The 14,330-nt window shown below is 34.5% G+C and overlaps 1 protein-coding gene, 1 long non-coding RNA gene and 3 pseudogenes across 2 annotated transcripts; 2 read left to right on the top strand and 3 right to left on the bottom strand.

Moving 5' to 3' along the window:
* Positions 1-2,005: 2,005 nt before the first annotated feature.
* LOC120122569 lies at positions 2,006-5,230 on the bottom strand (annotated as a pseudogene).
* Positions 5,231-5,896: 666 nt separating this feature from the next.
* Positions 5,897-9,528, bottom strand: LOC120122572. The gene is made up of 2 exons (XR_005516093.1): positions 9,182-9,528; positions 5,897-5,942 (listed from the first exon to the last, which is right to left on the bottom strand). It is a non-coding gene; the product is annotated as an uncharacterized LOC120122572 (long non-coding RNA).
* Positions 7,621-9,626, bottom strand: LOC120122570 (annotated as a pseudogene).
* A 1,401-nt stretch (positions 9,627-11,027) lies between these two features.
* LOC120122782 (pyridoxal phosphate homeostasis protein-like) lies at positions 11,028-11,693 on the top strand. The gene is made up of 2 exons (XM_039141873.1): positions 11,028-11,503; positions 11,631-11,693. The coding sequence occupies exons 1-2, from the start codon at positions 11,186-11,188 to the stop codon at positions 11,691-11,693; spliced, it is 381 nt and encodes a 126-aa protein (XP_038997804.1). The 5' UTR covers positions 11,028-11,185.
* Positions 11,694-11,749: 56 nt separating this feature from the next.
* Positions 11,750-13,428, top strand: LOC120122783 (annotated as a pseudogene).
* The last annotated feature ends 902 nt before the right edge of the window (positions 13,429-14,330 follow it).

Below are 14,330 nucleotides of genomic sequence, written 5' to 3' on the forward strand. Positions count from 1 at the left end.
TATATATATATATATATATATATAAGAAGTGATAAAAAATATTCAACTTAATTTAAAATTATAAAAATATTGCATCAAATATAAAATAATATAAATATAAGTTTCAAAATTCATATAGTAAACATTTAAGTTGATCAATTTAGTATTTTTTTATATGATTTTTAAAGTACCATAAACAATACTTTTAAAAGTTATTTTTAAAAAGTATAATTTAAAATTTAATTGTTTGTAGTTATTATTAAAAAGTGATTTAAAATATATAATTAAGCCAAAGTATTATATATCATAATTCTTAACAACTATATACTTTATTACAATAATGTCTATCGTAATATTTTGTTAATATTGAAATTATCATTTGGCGGGTGTTTTTGAGGAATAAACGATATTTTGTTGGAACCTCAACAAGTTCATATATTCTTTTAATTACTATTTTTTTCAAAAATCATATCTTAATATTTAATAGTTTGGTAGGTCTATCTACTGTATTTTGATAGATCACATAAAAAGTTATTTTAATTGTTTAATCGCTAAAAAGTAGTGTGATATTGTAACGGTGCATGTTTAGGAAAGTTATTGCTAAAGACCTAGTAGTTTACTGATCAATGTGTTTCACTCCTCTTTGTTAGGAATTTACCTAACGATAAGAGAATAAGAATAATAAAACTAATTATTTTAGTAAGAAATTGGAGTTGATTTTTTCAAATTGGAATATCAACATACATATGTTGATTTTTTAGATATGATCGTTATATTTTTTAATCGAAATATCTTATTAGAAATGATCGTCAGTCAATTATCTTTTCAACCTATATTAAAAAAATCTTAAATAAGACATTTTGAACTTAAGATTAAGGTCAGTACACCTCAAACTTTGAAGTGTTTTATGATTTTCGTAAATGTAATATTTTGTTTGTCTTATATAATTACATGATACAATATTCGAGTAATAGGTGGATAAATTACTAAAAAAATCATAGTTATAATTAAGTGTTTAAGGCCTAATGACCCAAAAGAAAATTTTAACACCCCAAATTCGACTTAAAATCTTTGTCGAAATTACGAGTATCACATTTCAGACATTAAAGTGACCCTAAATTTTTAAAACAATATAAATCGTGATTTTTTTGCAAAATTTTAAAATTCGAAATACAAAAATCAGAACTCTTTTATTTTTTAAAAAACCAAATATATAAATAAACATTTATACTGGATTCGAATTGATATTTCAGAAAAACCTCTCAATTTTCATAGTTTGAGGATTAGAATAACCAGCTAAGGAATGAACAGTGAGCGCAACTGACTCGCCATCATGACCTTCCTCGTTAGAATATTCAATCTCAACCTTCGTTTCATCTACCACAGGTTTAATCTTCAAAACGCCAACAAATGCCTTTTTAAGTGTTTTTTTTAATAATATGAGTGATTACAATGTCATATGAGTGATTACAATTTAATATCCATTTAAATCTTTCTTAGTCATTGACAAACACATCCGTAGATATAACTATTCGAATCAAAGATTTTAGAAAACAACTTTTACAGAATATTCTCTAATTCTTTTTGGGTCAATTGCACGGTAATAGAGTTGTTATCGGCATTTGGCTGTAAAAAAAGAAAAAGAAGCATGTGGAGGCAGGAAAGTCTCCCACAAGAACCACCCAGGGTGGAAGTGCAAGCCCAGCTTCCCCTCACCTGCATCTGGACATCCACTTCATTGAAGAAAAACTACAGGTCACTCTTCATATGCCTACTAAGATCACACTTGTGACGATGAAGCCAAACCATCACCCATGTCAGTCACCCTCCAATTTATTGTGGATTGCGATGAGCAAACAACTGCTACTCGGCATAGAGAAGCGAAAAATGATGATTTCTCCTTTGTTAAGCCTGCCCTATTTAAACAAGGATCATGAGCTATGTAGGTAGCATGCAGATGCCGAGTGGTGGCAAGGCCTTTTTTAAAAGTAATTTTGGCGCACACACAGACATATAGAGAGTTTTTTTAAGTACATTGAAGGGTTTCATATCAGTAACTTCCAAATTTTTGAACAGTCGAGATTAAGGAATGAATCATATGATCAATATGAAAGTTCTAATGCAAAGAGAAACCCATATTATTAACTCATATCTCCTCTTCATTATCGCTGCCACCACCAAACATGGCAGCCATTTTAAAGCCAGCTTGGCAGCCATCTCCCTCCTTTGAAAATCAGGCATTAACCTCAAGTTGCTGCGAATATTTCCAATCTCAGACACCAACTGTTCCAAATCCTCAAAATCATAATGCGGGCTATCATCTAATTCCGAAGCTGATACTCGATCAGGTTCTCTGGCATTGGGTTCCATTCTATCAATTTTCTCCCCTGAAGCAGAAACCATTGGAGAAGCAGCATGCGACTCCTTTTCGCATCTGGTTATGTTTCCTTGAACGCACTCTATAACAGACTTTCCCTCATCAACTGACTTCCCTATATCCAGGGATGTGTTAGCTGCACTTGCAGAAACCCATTCGTCAAACATGTCATCCCCTGGTTCAGCTGAACCCGCAGATAGCACTTCATATTCAAACTGATAATCAGGTTCTTCTTCTGATGAATCTGGACAGGGCAACAATAATATTTAGAAATTAATTAATCAGGAAGAACTTTTATTAAAGAAAACCAAGATATCACATATAACCTTCTTTCTCGGGTAGCGTAGGTTCAGTTATCTTATCACCAGATTTCAGAACCATTCCAGGCCACATATGAGCAGAAAGAGCACCATACAGACGTTCAACTCCTTGTAAATCACCATCAACCGACAAACCTGCCAAGACCAGTTTCTTTTCCAACATTACCAAAACTAAGCATAAGAAGATCTAACCTATACATGACCCCTTAAGGTTCATTCTTGTGAGTGATTGTCACAGCATCCACACACTTTCGACAAGGAAAGTTATATTCAATAGGTCATGTGGAGAAACATCAAGTAAAACATCTCACAATTATATATGTGCACATCTTCTTGATTTGTTTGTAGACAAAATACATTTTACAGAGCAAGATGTCATGATTAATACAATTTATCATGACTGCATATTGGAAATTCGGCATTGAAGAATGTTATTCCATATCATTAATTCAGTGTATAGGCAGTGTAACAACAAAGTACAATGGATATGATGGTGCAGAAGCTAAAGACAGGCTTACATTTGTCAAATTCAGCATTGGAAGCACAAGCTTCAATGAACTCAATGTTATGGTCAATGCACCATTCCAAGCATTTCCTACGAATGTTTGAGGATGGGTCTACATCTCCCAATAAACTGCTTCCTTCATCTTCAGAAATTCCATATTGAGTGAAATCATATGAAGGATGAGTAGAGGAATCAGCAAGTTTGAGTTGGCGATTTTTGTATTCAGCATGGACAGGATGACCTGGAATTCGATCCACTTTGTTTCCAATGCAGAGTAAAATCTCAAAGTTTTGGATATCTGTGTAGGACACCCAATCCTGAAGTGCAGCCAGAGTTGACAACTGCAAGAGATAGAAAAAAAGGCAAAAAGGAAGGTGTGGTTACATGACAATATATACTAATTTATATAGAAATTGTACTCCAGTTATAAATATGGTGATAGAAGGCAAAAGTTGTTGCTACAGAAATAGAAGGAATTGAACAAATACTGGAAAAACTAAGATGCTTACATTAGACATATCAAAAACCATGACCAAGGCAGTTGAGTGGTCAAATATAGGGAGGGTTTGAACTGAAAATCCATCTTGAAGATGAGCCATACACAGAGAAACATCAGCAGAGTAGTATTTGGTATTGATAGTCCAGCTGTTGATGGTAAAGATATCGATCATCAGAGTTTGATTTTACTTACTCAACAAAAAGAAAGGCCATCTATTGTATAATTAACTAAAACAAACAAACATGTTAAAAGTGAGTAGAAAGAAGGCATTCAGACCCATTGACAACCACTTGGGAGCTATCTTCTTCTTCGAACTCCACAGAGGCAAGCCCTGCATTGTTGTTGTTTTTTAAATAATAATAATATTTATCAAATATGACAAAACTTTTAATAAATGGATATCAACCATGAAACATGTTTTTCCAACAAAATAAAAATAGAAAGAACAGAGGAAATGAGAGTTACGGGAGAGTAGTGTGCGCTTGCCGACACTGGGACATCCAATGATGAAAATGGAGGGTCGCTTCCCAGTCTCCTCTTGGGCTTCCAATTTTATGGATCCTTCCTTGTTTTCTTCCATCTGTTGTGCAAATAAGATTTATACATAACAAGCCCTAATTTGAAATTTTCAACTGCCTTTGTCTTGGCCTTTCCATTATTATCTGTGAAAGATCTATATTTATATTTAAATAAAAAACGAAGGAAAATATTCTCAATAAAAGGCCTAAACAAAAAATATAGAGAATAAGATGATGGTAAAAAAGGGTGAACTGGATTGGTACTTACAAAAGAGCAGAACAAAAAGCTAGCTTCAATTCAATCCAATGAAGAAACAATTCGGAGTTGGAACAAACAACTAAACAGAATAGAGAGAAATTACCCTAAACATGAATGTAAGTGTCAACAAAATGTTTGCCACAGCATAAAAAAGCAATGTTTAAAGAATCTCCTGTCTTCCACCAGGATAGCATCTTACCTGGAAAAAGGTGGCTTGATAAATTCAGTTAATTAACAATTGGTTTACTCAGATTTTGTGTAATTCACAACTTAATCTCCAATCCATTTGCTTCTTGTCAACTCTTTCTGTTCGTGTGTAATTTGATTCATTTCAGGCCTAAGGACTAAACTTGAGTATGACATTAAGAAGCATGTCTGCAATCTACCAAACTTGAAGGTAACATGGAGTGTAAGTACATGCATGTTTAGATAAACTGTAGTTAGGTTGTCAGGGGAAAAGTGCTAAAAAATAACACAAAAATTGCCACAATCATTATGATGTATTGACAAAAGGTTGCACAAGTTGTTGAGACTTGAGATACGGAAGCAATAGGAAATCTCCAAAACCGGAAGATTAGCATAACATGAGTTATGACCAACACAAGCAGAATCATAGGACAGCCTCAACTCTTGGTTGTGTTGTGCCTGACCTGGACGTCTAAGTATTGCTTTTGTCAGTACAGGTGATACAGAAACAACTTAAGGGGGGGGGGAAAATAACTAGAGTAGAGCAAATAAGGTTAAGTGTTTATGAGATCATGCTCTCTTTCTTGAAAGAGAAAAGGAAATACATGAACCATAAATTGAAAACAAGAACCATTAAAAAACAACTATTCCTGACCTTAAATATATCTAAACTGTACTGCAAATGAAATAGACCTCATCCAAAACTCAAGACTAAACTTATCCTTACTTGTTAAACTTGACAGAGTAGGCTTCCCTACATACCTAACATTAGAACAAAAACGTTTTCCATAGTCCAAATCAAATCTCTGTATCAACTATCAATCCTCTGATTAGCACAAAATTCGAATGAAACACAAAACACCAGAAGAAGATTGTTCAAAGACTCAAATTCATGTAAGCTAATACAATGAAAAACCCAATCATAAATTCGTGTAACCTAATAAAATGAAAAACCCAATCATTAACACCGATGACTAAAAAAGGAAAGTGGCTTCACAATTTGCAAGTTCCTTATCCTTGGCGCATCGGACATCCTCTTAAGTTTGGCTGCTTGTGCAAATGTAAACGGCCTATGAATTAAGTAGATTTCTTATCGTGCAATTGTGACGGCTAAGCTGATTAAATAAAATCTAATGTTACTTAAATCACTTACTGCGAAAAGGAAGCAGCATCTTTCAAAAGCTGCTTAAAATATGAATTGCACAAAATCTGATAAAATCAGTTTTTATTAACTGAATATGACAAGCCACCTTTTTTTGCTGGTAAGGTGCTATCCTGGAAGACACGGAATTAAGAAACCTATATGAGTACTCACTGCTGAACTATTCAAATATTAAACTATCAATTTTCAAGCAATTCAGGAACTACAAAACTAAAGCAAGAAAGCAAAAAAAAAAATCGCTGAAAAGACTATTATCCTAAATATTAAACATAGAAATAGTTAATAAAACAGGAAACCCCAAAACCCCTTCTATAAAGATGAAGATATGGAATATATTTAATAAACAAATTCAAGTGAAAGCCACGATCTTTGGGGTGATTAGCTGATCAATCAAATACAATGACTATAACGATCAAATAGAGATAAATTGGAGTGGGATCAGAGTACCTGAGACGTGGAATGATTTGAGGTTTAATATAACGATGAGCTTCGGAACAATGTCGAGCGAGAGAAGGAAAGAAGCCCAAAGCCAAGACAATCTTGCAGCCAAGTAGGAAAATGTGAAGAAAAGGGGATCTTTACTTTTTAATCTCGTAAATTTATTTGGGTAAACTACATGTTTATCACGTCAACTACCACTTTTATTTTGTTTTGGTCACAAAACTATTTTTTTAAATCATACCTAATGTTTAGGTTTAGTTTCATTTTGGTCACCTACTAACAGTGATGCTGATGTGTCACCATAAGATAATATCACGTAATCATTGAAAAAATACCATGTCAGTAGTTCTATTAATTTTTTTTGAGTGACCAAAATGAAACCAAAACGTAATGTTTGGTATGATTTTGAAAAAAATAGTTAAATTACCAAAATGAAACAAAAATGATAATTGAAGTACTAAAAGTGTAGTTTACCCAATTTATTTAATAGTATCATCACTTAAAGCTGTTCGCTTATGCTAGATTTTAAAAGTAGTATTTTTGGGCAACTAGATCATTAGTCCCAAACTATTGTCACTTTTCTCTCTTCGTTATTAAATTTTATTTTTGATAAAATCATCATTAATATTACTTTCTTTTTTTATTTTAATTACCGACTGTTAAAAAATTAACATCATTACTGATGTAATATTTTTTTTATTTTTGGTTTTTCATCTCATTTCTTTTTCCGCATCAACAATTTATGTGTCATTTTTTTTATAAATCGATACTCTCCAATAAGAAGAAAACACATATAAATATACCTTCGATTCTCAAATTTAGGTATCTTTTGATGTCCTGATTATAGTTTGTTACTGTAATGAAAAGTCAAGATGGCGTTGTTACACTTTTAGACGTTTGTTCAGAGTTCCTAAATGCAATTTCCCAAACAAGTCACCATGTTATTGGTAATTCTTAGTCCGCTTGTGATATCTCAAGGTGATTGCTGGTGAATTAATGGCCGATTCTTTGCACGTTACTTTTTTCCTTTTTCCTCTAAAACTCTAGTAACCAGTTTATGATGATCATAATGAACAAATGATGGAGTTTCGAAACAGCAGTGCTGAACTGCTAGATAACCTACTTGGTTTAACCTGCGAACAGTTCTGAGTGCCTACAAGTCATAATTTGCTCAGGTAATGCTGATATTGCAGTTTGTTATATTAGATGCTTGCAGTGATGATGATTTGATTAAGGATTTTGTAAATGAAAATGATGGGGTTGGAAAGATGCTTGGTCTGGATGAATTTGATTGTGCACTGAGAAAATGTCAATAATACCTAAAAAATACTACCACTAGTTTCAGGTTTAGCAGTCAATAGAAAGAGCTGGGGGGAAAAAACAGAAAGGAATATGGTGATCTGCAGCTTGCCACTGAAACCAGATATTGAATGTAAATAACACTGGCCATTCTTCTAAAACGTTGATCCGTCTATGTATACATCTTGGCAAATAATAAAGTTGCACGCATGTAAACAGCAAGGGCATCACTTGTTATAAATGGCTCTTGCTCTCCACAAATCCAACCTCTTGCAAATAATGTTCAGCTTCCAAGGCTGCCATGCACCCTGCATTTTGTAAAACAGAACATTCAAGTCGAGCCCCTGTAAGCAGCAAAATGCTTGATGACAATAAAAGAAAACGACTAACCTGTGTCGGCAGCAGTAACAGCCTGCCTGTACTTCTTGTCCTGGACATCTCCAGCGGCAAAAACGCTGGGCACACTGGTCTGAGTTGTACCTGGCTTAGTGATAATGTAGCCATCTGGGTCAAGCTGCAGCTGGCCTTCCAAGAACTTGGTGGCAGGCTCATGGCCAATGGCAAAGAACAAACCAGAGACTTCCAAATTGGAAATTTCACCGGTGAGTAGGTTCTTCACCTTGAGCCCTCCCAAAATTCCTCTCTCCCCATCCCCATAAGCCTCCACCACAACTGAATTCCATATCACCTCTATCTTAGGGTTAGAAACAGCCCGGCTCTGCATGATCTTGGATGCCCTAAATGTATCTCTCCTGTGAATGATATACACCTTGGAACCGTACTTGGTCAGGAAGGTGGCCTCCTCCATGGCAGAGTCACCCCCACCGATCACTGCCAGGGGCTTGTTCCTAAAAATTGGGGCCGCCCCATCACAGACAGCACACGCTGAGATTCCCCTGTTCCAAAAGCACCTGCCCCATCCCCTGAACCAGGGAAGTTGAGCCGCCTCGCTATGGCCCCCGTGGCCACAATGATTGAGTCAGCCATGACAGTTTTGCATCGGTGAAGATCTTGAACGGAGACGAAGACAGGTCAACCTTGCTGACGGTTTCAGTGAAGATGACTGTACCAAAGCGGAGAGACTGCTTGCGGCAGCGGTCCATAAGGCCAAAACCAAGGATGCCATCCGAAAATCCAGGGAAGTTCTCAACATCGGTAGTGGTGGTGAGCTGGCCCCCAGGGGCAATCCCATTAGCCATGAAGCCCTCAAAGAGAATGGGCTTGAGCTCAGCACGGGCAGCGTAGATGGCAGCTGTGTGGGCGGCGGGGCCGCTGCCAATGATGCAAAGCTTGGTCCTCAGAGGAGTGTCCATGGGTGCAGGGGCAGAGTTGGAAAAAGATGGTGAGATGGGAACGGTAGCAGCAGCGGAAGTGGCGGCAAGGCCTGCCAAAGTACGGGCTTTTTTAAACAGACTTTTGAGCATCCTGTTGCTAATGCTCCTGCTAGTGCTAGGTTTCATTCCATTCATCTGGTTTTGGAATCCGTATTGTTAATTGTTGCTGGACTTTTTCTTCCTTTTGATTTGTGTTTTTGTTTTCATTCACCTTTTTGCTGGTAAGGTGCTTTTGTGGAAGACACGGGATTCTTTAAACAACTTAGAACTGACCCAAAGAAAAAACATGAAGACTTAGAAACTTATATGAGTGCTCACTGCTGAACTATTCAATACTAAACTACAGTTTTCAAGCAATTCCAGAGCTACAAAAGACTAAAGCAAATAAGCAAACAAACCCATCACTGAAAAAACGATTCTCTTAAAGATAAAAACCATATGCATAGTTCTTTACACCTAAAATCAAAAGACATTGATTAGAAGAAAAAAAAGTTAAAAAAAGAAAAGAAAATCCAGATAGCCTTTTATAGAGATAAAGATATGGAACAGAATTAAAAAAACAAATTCAGCTGAAAGACAATCTTTGGGGGTGATTAGCTGATCAATCAAATACAATGACTACAATATCAATAGAAATATAGATGAATTGGAGTGACCTGATTCGCGGAATGATTTGAGATAACGATCATCGAGTTTTGCAAGAATGCGAGCGAGACGAGGAAGGACGCTCAAAGCCGAAGAGTAGGGAAATGTGAAGGAATGCCGAGCGAAGAGTAGGGAAATTGTTCTACTTTAAGGATATTTTTGAAGGATAAATTACAAATTTGACCAATTTTATTTTAGCTTTATTCAATTTTGATCATTAAATTAAATATATATATATATATATTGTTTATTAATTTTATCAATATATTATTTTTTAACTTAATTTTTGTTATTTTGATAATATGTCACGCTATTAAAATAAATTATTTTTTATCTATTCACTAAAATTTTAAAATATATATCAATCCAACCTTAAAGTCTTGTCCAAATTTTAATTTAACTAAAATATCAAACTCCCACTTAAATATATCTTCTTCAACATCAATTACCAATCCTCTCAATTACATTGTCATTATACTAAATATATTAAAAGAAAATCATTTTGTGCGTCTATTTTATTCTTTCTATTATATCGATTTATGCTCTCTTTCTATGCTTAAACTTGTCTCAATCTTCCCCCTCCTTCTCCTTGGTCTGGATATGGGGTAGACTCGATTCTCTCCCTTTTAAAGAAAATCTTATCGGGTGCTTTATTATATATTTTGTAATTGAGGGATGATACTTTATTCGGAAATTCACAATTATCTCTCATAAAGTTACAGAGGGATTCATATTTCTCTCTCATAGAGTTGAAGAAAATTCACAAGAATTAATATAATTCCCCTACCTCGTAGGTCAAAGGCTTCAATCAAGAAGCTTCTTACGTTGTACGGACAAAGGTGTTTCATTTAGAGGCATTCATGTGTGTCCTTAGCACCAATATAGTGGTAAAAATCTGCGAGTATCTGTTGCTCAAACGGAGGTCTTCAAACGGAGAGATCTATGATGCTAGGATCGATCTAATTTATCTGTCACATCATCAATTATTATGGATTTACGTGTTAATACCATAAAATATTAAGTTAATGATAAAAAATGTTGGTCAAATGATCACATTAAATTTTTTTTAAGTTTGATGGCTAAAAATACTTCGAGGGCTACATTAATTTTTTTTAAAAAGTACAAGGTTCTCAGATACTTTTCAACGAATCAAATATTTAGTTACAGGTCTGATACTATGATTGTAAGTGTACGGCCTGTTTAACTAATTAACATGTACGATGTACCTAATTTAATTTACAGAACGTAAATCTCAACATTGTAATTAAGGGGTGATTGGATCATGGAATTCAAGATTTTATGGGAATTTTTTTTTCCAGATTCAAATTCTTATGTTTGGATGGGAAATATTCCCAATAGAGAGTAATGATATATTCCCAACAGTAAAAAATTCTCTCCTTTTACCGGGAATGTTAATCCCTTACTTTTCTTAGGTATTATTTTATTCCCATGTGCTGGGCTAAAATACCCTTCATTTTCTCTCAAGCGTTGTTTTTGCCTTCGCGCTCTCTTTGTTATTTTCTTCCCTCTCTTCAGTTTCATCTTTTCGGTTCTTCTTTAGATGATCTGCAAACCTCTTTCATGGAAAACACATTTTCTTGAGATTAATTAGGTTTGGACAATACAGTCAATAGCGAAGGAAATAAGAATCACAAATACTGATGAACAATCTGGAAGAGTCCAAACCGGATCTCTACCCACAACATCAACGAGAACAAGAGATGGCAGCCTCGTCGGCGGTGATTGACGGAATAGCAGCGTCGGCTCTCTGGTCAGTTCTCCAGAGAGTCCAACAGGTCGCCGAGCGATGTGGTCGTGAATCGCAGTGGATCCGCGTCGTTGCCGTCAATAAAACGAAACCCGTCTCCCTCGTTCGCCAAGTGTACGACGTCGGTCATCGATGTTTCGGCGAAAACTACGTCCAAGAACTTGTCGAGAAAGCCCCTCAGGTTCTTCCTCCACTTAATTCAAAAGAAAAAGCATCAAACTAGTCAAAAAAATCATTTCTAATTTGAAAATGATAAAGTACCGAAGTAATAATCATTTCCGTGCTTGCAATCGCAACTTTCGGATGACATAGAGTGGCATTTTATTGGGAATTTGCAGAGCAATAAATTGAAGCCTTTGATTGGTAAGCAAAGCTACGTGTTTTTAGGAACTTTCGATTAAAATGTCCGTGTTTACATCATAGTTTATTATTACTGCTTTTAAGCTGAGCTTTTTTAATGGGTATCTGAAATTGAACTTTTACTTCATTTGGTTTTGCTGGAGGGCAATGTTTGTTGTGTGTTTACTTATATTCATTGTTATACAGCTGTTGTGTCGAACCTCGTCATGGTGGAAACTGTAGATGATGAGAAGGTAATTCTGTTCATTTCCATTAGTATAATTGCTATAAACTGTTCCTTTATGTATTGGAGACAGAATTAGAGACAACTTTTTTAATTAATTTATACCTAATTTTGAATCTAGTTTTAGAGAGAATGACTTATATGATTTTGTTTTCTTATATCATTAATCATTATGTCAAAGCTTTCAATTGATAGTGTCAATAACAACATTCATAATGTGGCCAAGTATTTGTGTTTTTTCCTCATTAAACTAAGCATCTTCCTTATTTTGGGCAAGATTACAAATCATCTTAATCGTGCGGTTGGAAACTTTGAAAGTCTTAGTCCAGGTGAACACCAGTGGAGAGGAATGTAAGTAAATTTATTTTTATTACGACGAAAATATATTGTTTTTCGTTGAGTTGTGTCAAGGCTTTGCACGTTCAAGCGTGTTGTCATGTATTTGTCTTTAAGTTTGCTAGATAAAACTGGTCTTGTTTCTTTAGCTTCTAGTTCCGTACTATGCTCTATCAACATGGCTATTGGAACCTAGTTCATTGGGGCTAAGTACCTAGTTAGATTAGGTCAAGTATATTTGCGACAAAGAAGCTCCTTTTATCAACACTTGGAGATCGTTTTTATAGTATTTTCCTGCATCATGTTATTGCAGCAAAATCTGGTGTTGAGCCTTCAGGTTGTGTGGAACTTGCAAAACATGTTAGTCTAAATTGCCCGAATCTTCAATTTTATGGATTGATGACAATCGGGATGCCTGATTATACATCAACTACAGAGAATTTCAAGGTGGTTGAACTTCTTATCTCGGTTTTTCCATCCTTTTCAATCGATTCTTTATTTTTCTAACAATATTTATTTGATACCCAGACATTAACAAATTGCCGAAGTAGAGTCTGCAAGGCTCTTGGAATACCAGAAGAACAATGTGAACTGTCAATGAGAATGTCTGGCGACTTTGAGCTAGCTGTAAGGATTGTTTTCCCATTACCATCTAGATAAGGAAAACTTTATATTTGTATGCAATTGGCTTTGTCTATGCTTTAGTACTAAAACATTGTTGTGCAATGTCTGTGCTCCTGCCACATACTGTGCACAAAACCATGCTATGTTACTCAAATTTGGGTGTGTTAGATATGAGTATACTTAATTTTTTTCGAAGTTTCTCATATATTTCGAGAACTCTTGTAGGGTTGTACCTTTATACTCATGTACCTATTGTGTCATATTCCCTAACCAAACCCCATAAAATAGCATTCAATTCTTTTAAAGCTTACGAGAGAACGACTGTCTAATGGATTGTCTCATTGTTTCCACAGATTGAAATGGGCAGTACCAATGTCAGAGTTGGATCAACCATCTTTGGGGCAAGGGAATATCCAAAGAAGAAATGAAACGTTGCATTGTTATTAAACATAATCATCGGGTTGTTATTTTGTTACACCGGGTTGATGTGGTTTGATCCGAGAGAAAGAATACACTGACTGATAGTAGAATCCATTTAACTTGTTTATTCCTTCTAAATAATGCTAATAAAATTGTAATTGTTTGATCTGAAATTCGATTCTTATTGTTCGGTTGGAAAATTAACCTCAAGTACACGAGTTTTAGTCTTTCGTTAAATCAGTTTCTCCTCACAATGATCCCACAATGAAGTCCTCGCCACCTGCATATCCACGCTCAAATCTAACACACCCAGATTCCCACGCATTCCCCGACCTCCTCAAAGCTTGCACTTCTCTGTTAGTCTGTTACGCACATCCAAACAAGGTCTCGAGGTCTTTAATTCAATCAATCGAACCAATTCAATTGAGAGTCGACTGATCTAGTGGTTATAAAATTGGAAATCTGAAAAACTGTACTTAAAAACCAAAATTAAAATAAAAAGACGGATGAACAAGTTATTTTATGGCCGAGTTAAGTACAAATTAGATTAGGATTGAATATTATTGGCTTGCTTGCTTTTCGTAATCAAGAGTTAAGTACAAATCAGATTTGAACCGAGTATTAATAATTTTATTAAAATATTAGCAAAGATAATGATGAATGATGGTGAAATATAGAATTATAGACAATATGATTTTTAGTGTTATATTTTCTTACTTATTTGAATTATGTTTTTGTAATATAAATTAATGAGATAAATAATAATGATAAAGTATGCAGAATTAAGTATAAATATAAAAGATAAATAAATAAATTATTGTATATAGAAGATATAATAAATATTATATCTTAGATAACAAAAATAATTTACATCTTTTTATTATTATAAATATCTATGAAGAATTTCCACAATATAAACATTTAGTTAAATGTTGATGTAAAATTTTAATATATTTTTACATAAATTATATAAAATTTAATATTAATTAAAATTAAAATATACATGATATATTTAAATACTCAAGTAATATATTATCAACAAATAGAATTTTTATATAAATAATTTTTATTTAAA

This window comes from Hibiscus syriacus, unplaced genomic scaffold, assembly GCF_006381635.1.
Source record: "Hibiscus syriacus cultivar Baekdansim isolate YM2019G1 unplaced genomic scaffold, ASM638163v2 tig00110387_pilon, whole genome shotgun sequence".
In the NCBI taxonomy this organism is placed as follows: domain Eukaryota; kingdom Viridiplantae; phylum Streptophyta; class Magnoliopsida; order Malvales; family Malvaceae; genus Hibiscus; species Hibiscus syriacus.

Excerpts from the sequence above, each read along its gene's own strand:
- LOC120122782 (XM_039141873.1), top strand. The coding sequence starts at position 11,186 with ATGAACAATCTGGAAGAGTCCAAACCGGATCTCTACCCACAACATCAA. Across the intron at positions 11,504-11,630 it reads CACTTAATTCAAAAGAAAAA|AGCAATAAATTGAAGCCTTT; the intron begins GCATCAAACTAG and ends GGGAATTTGCAG.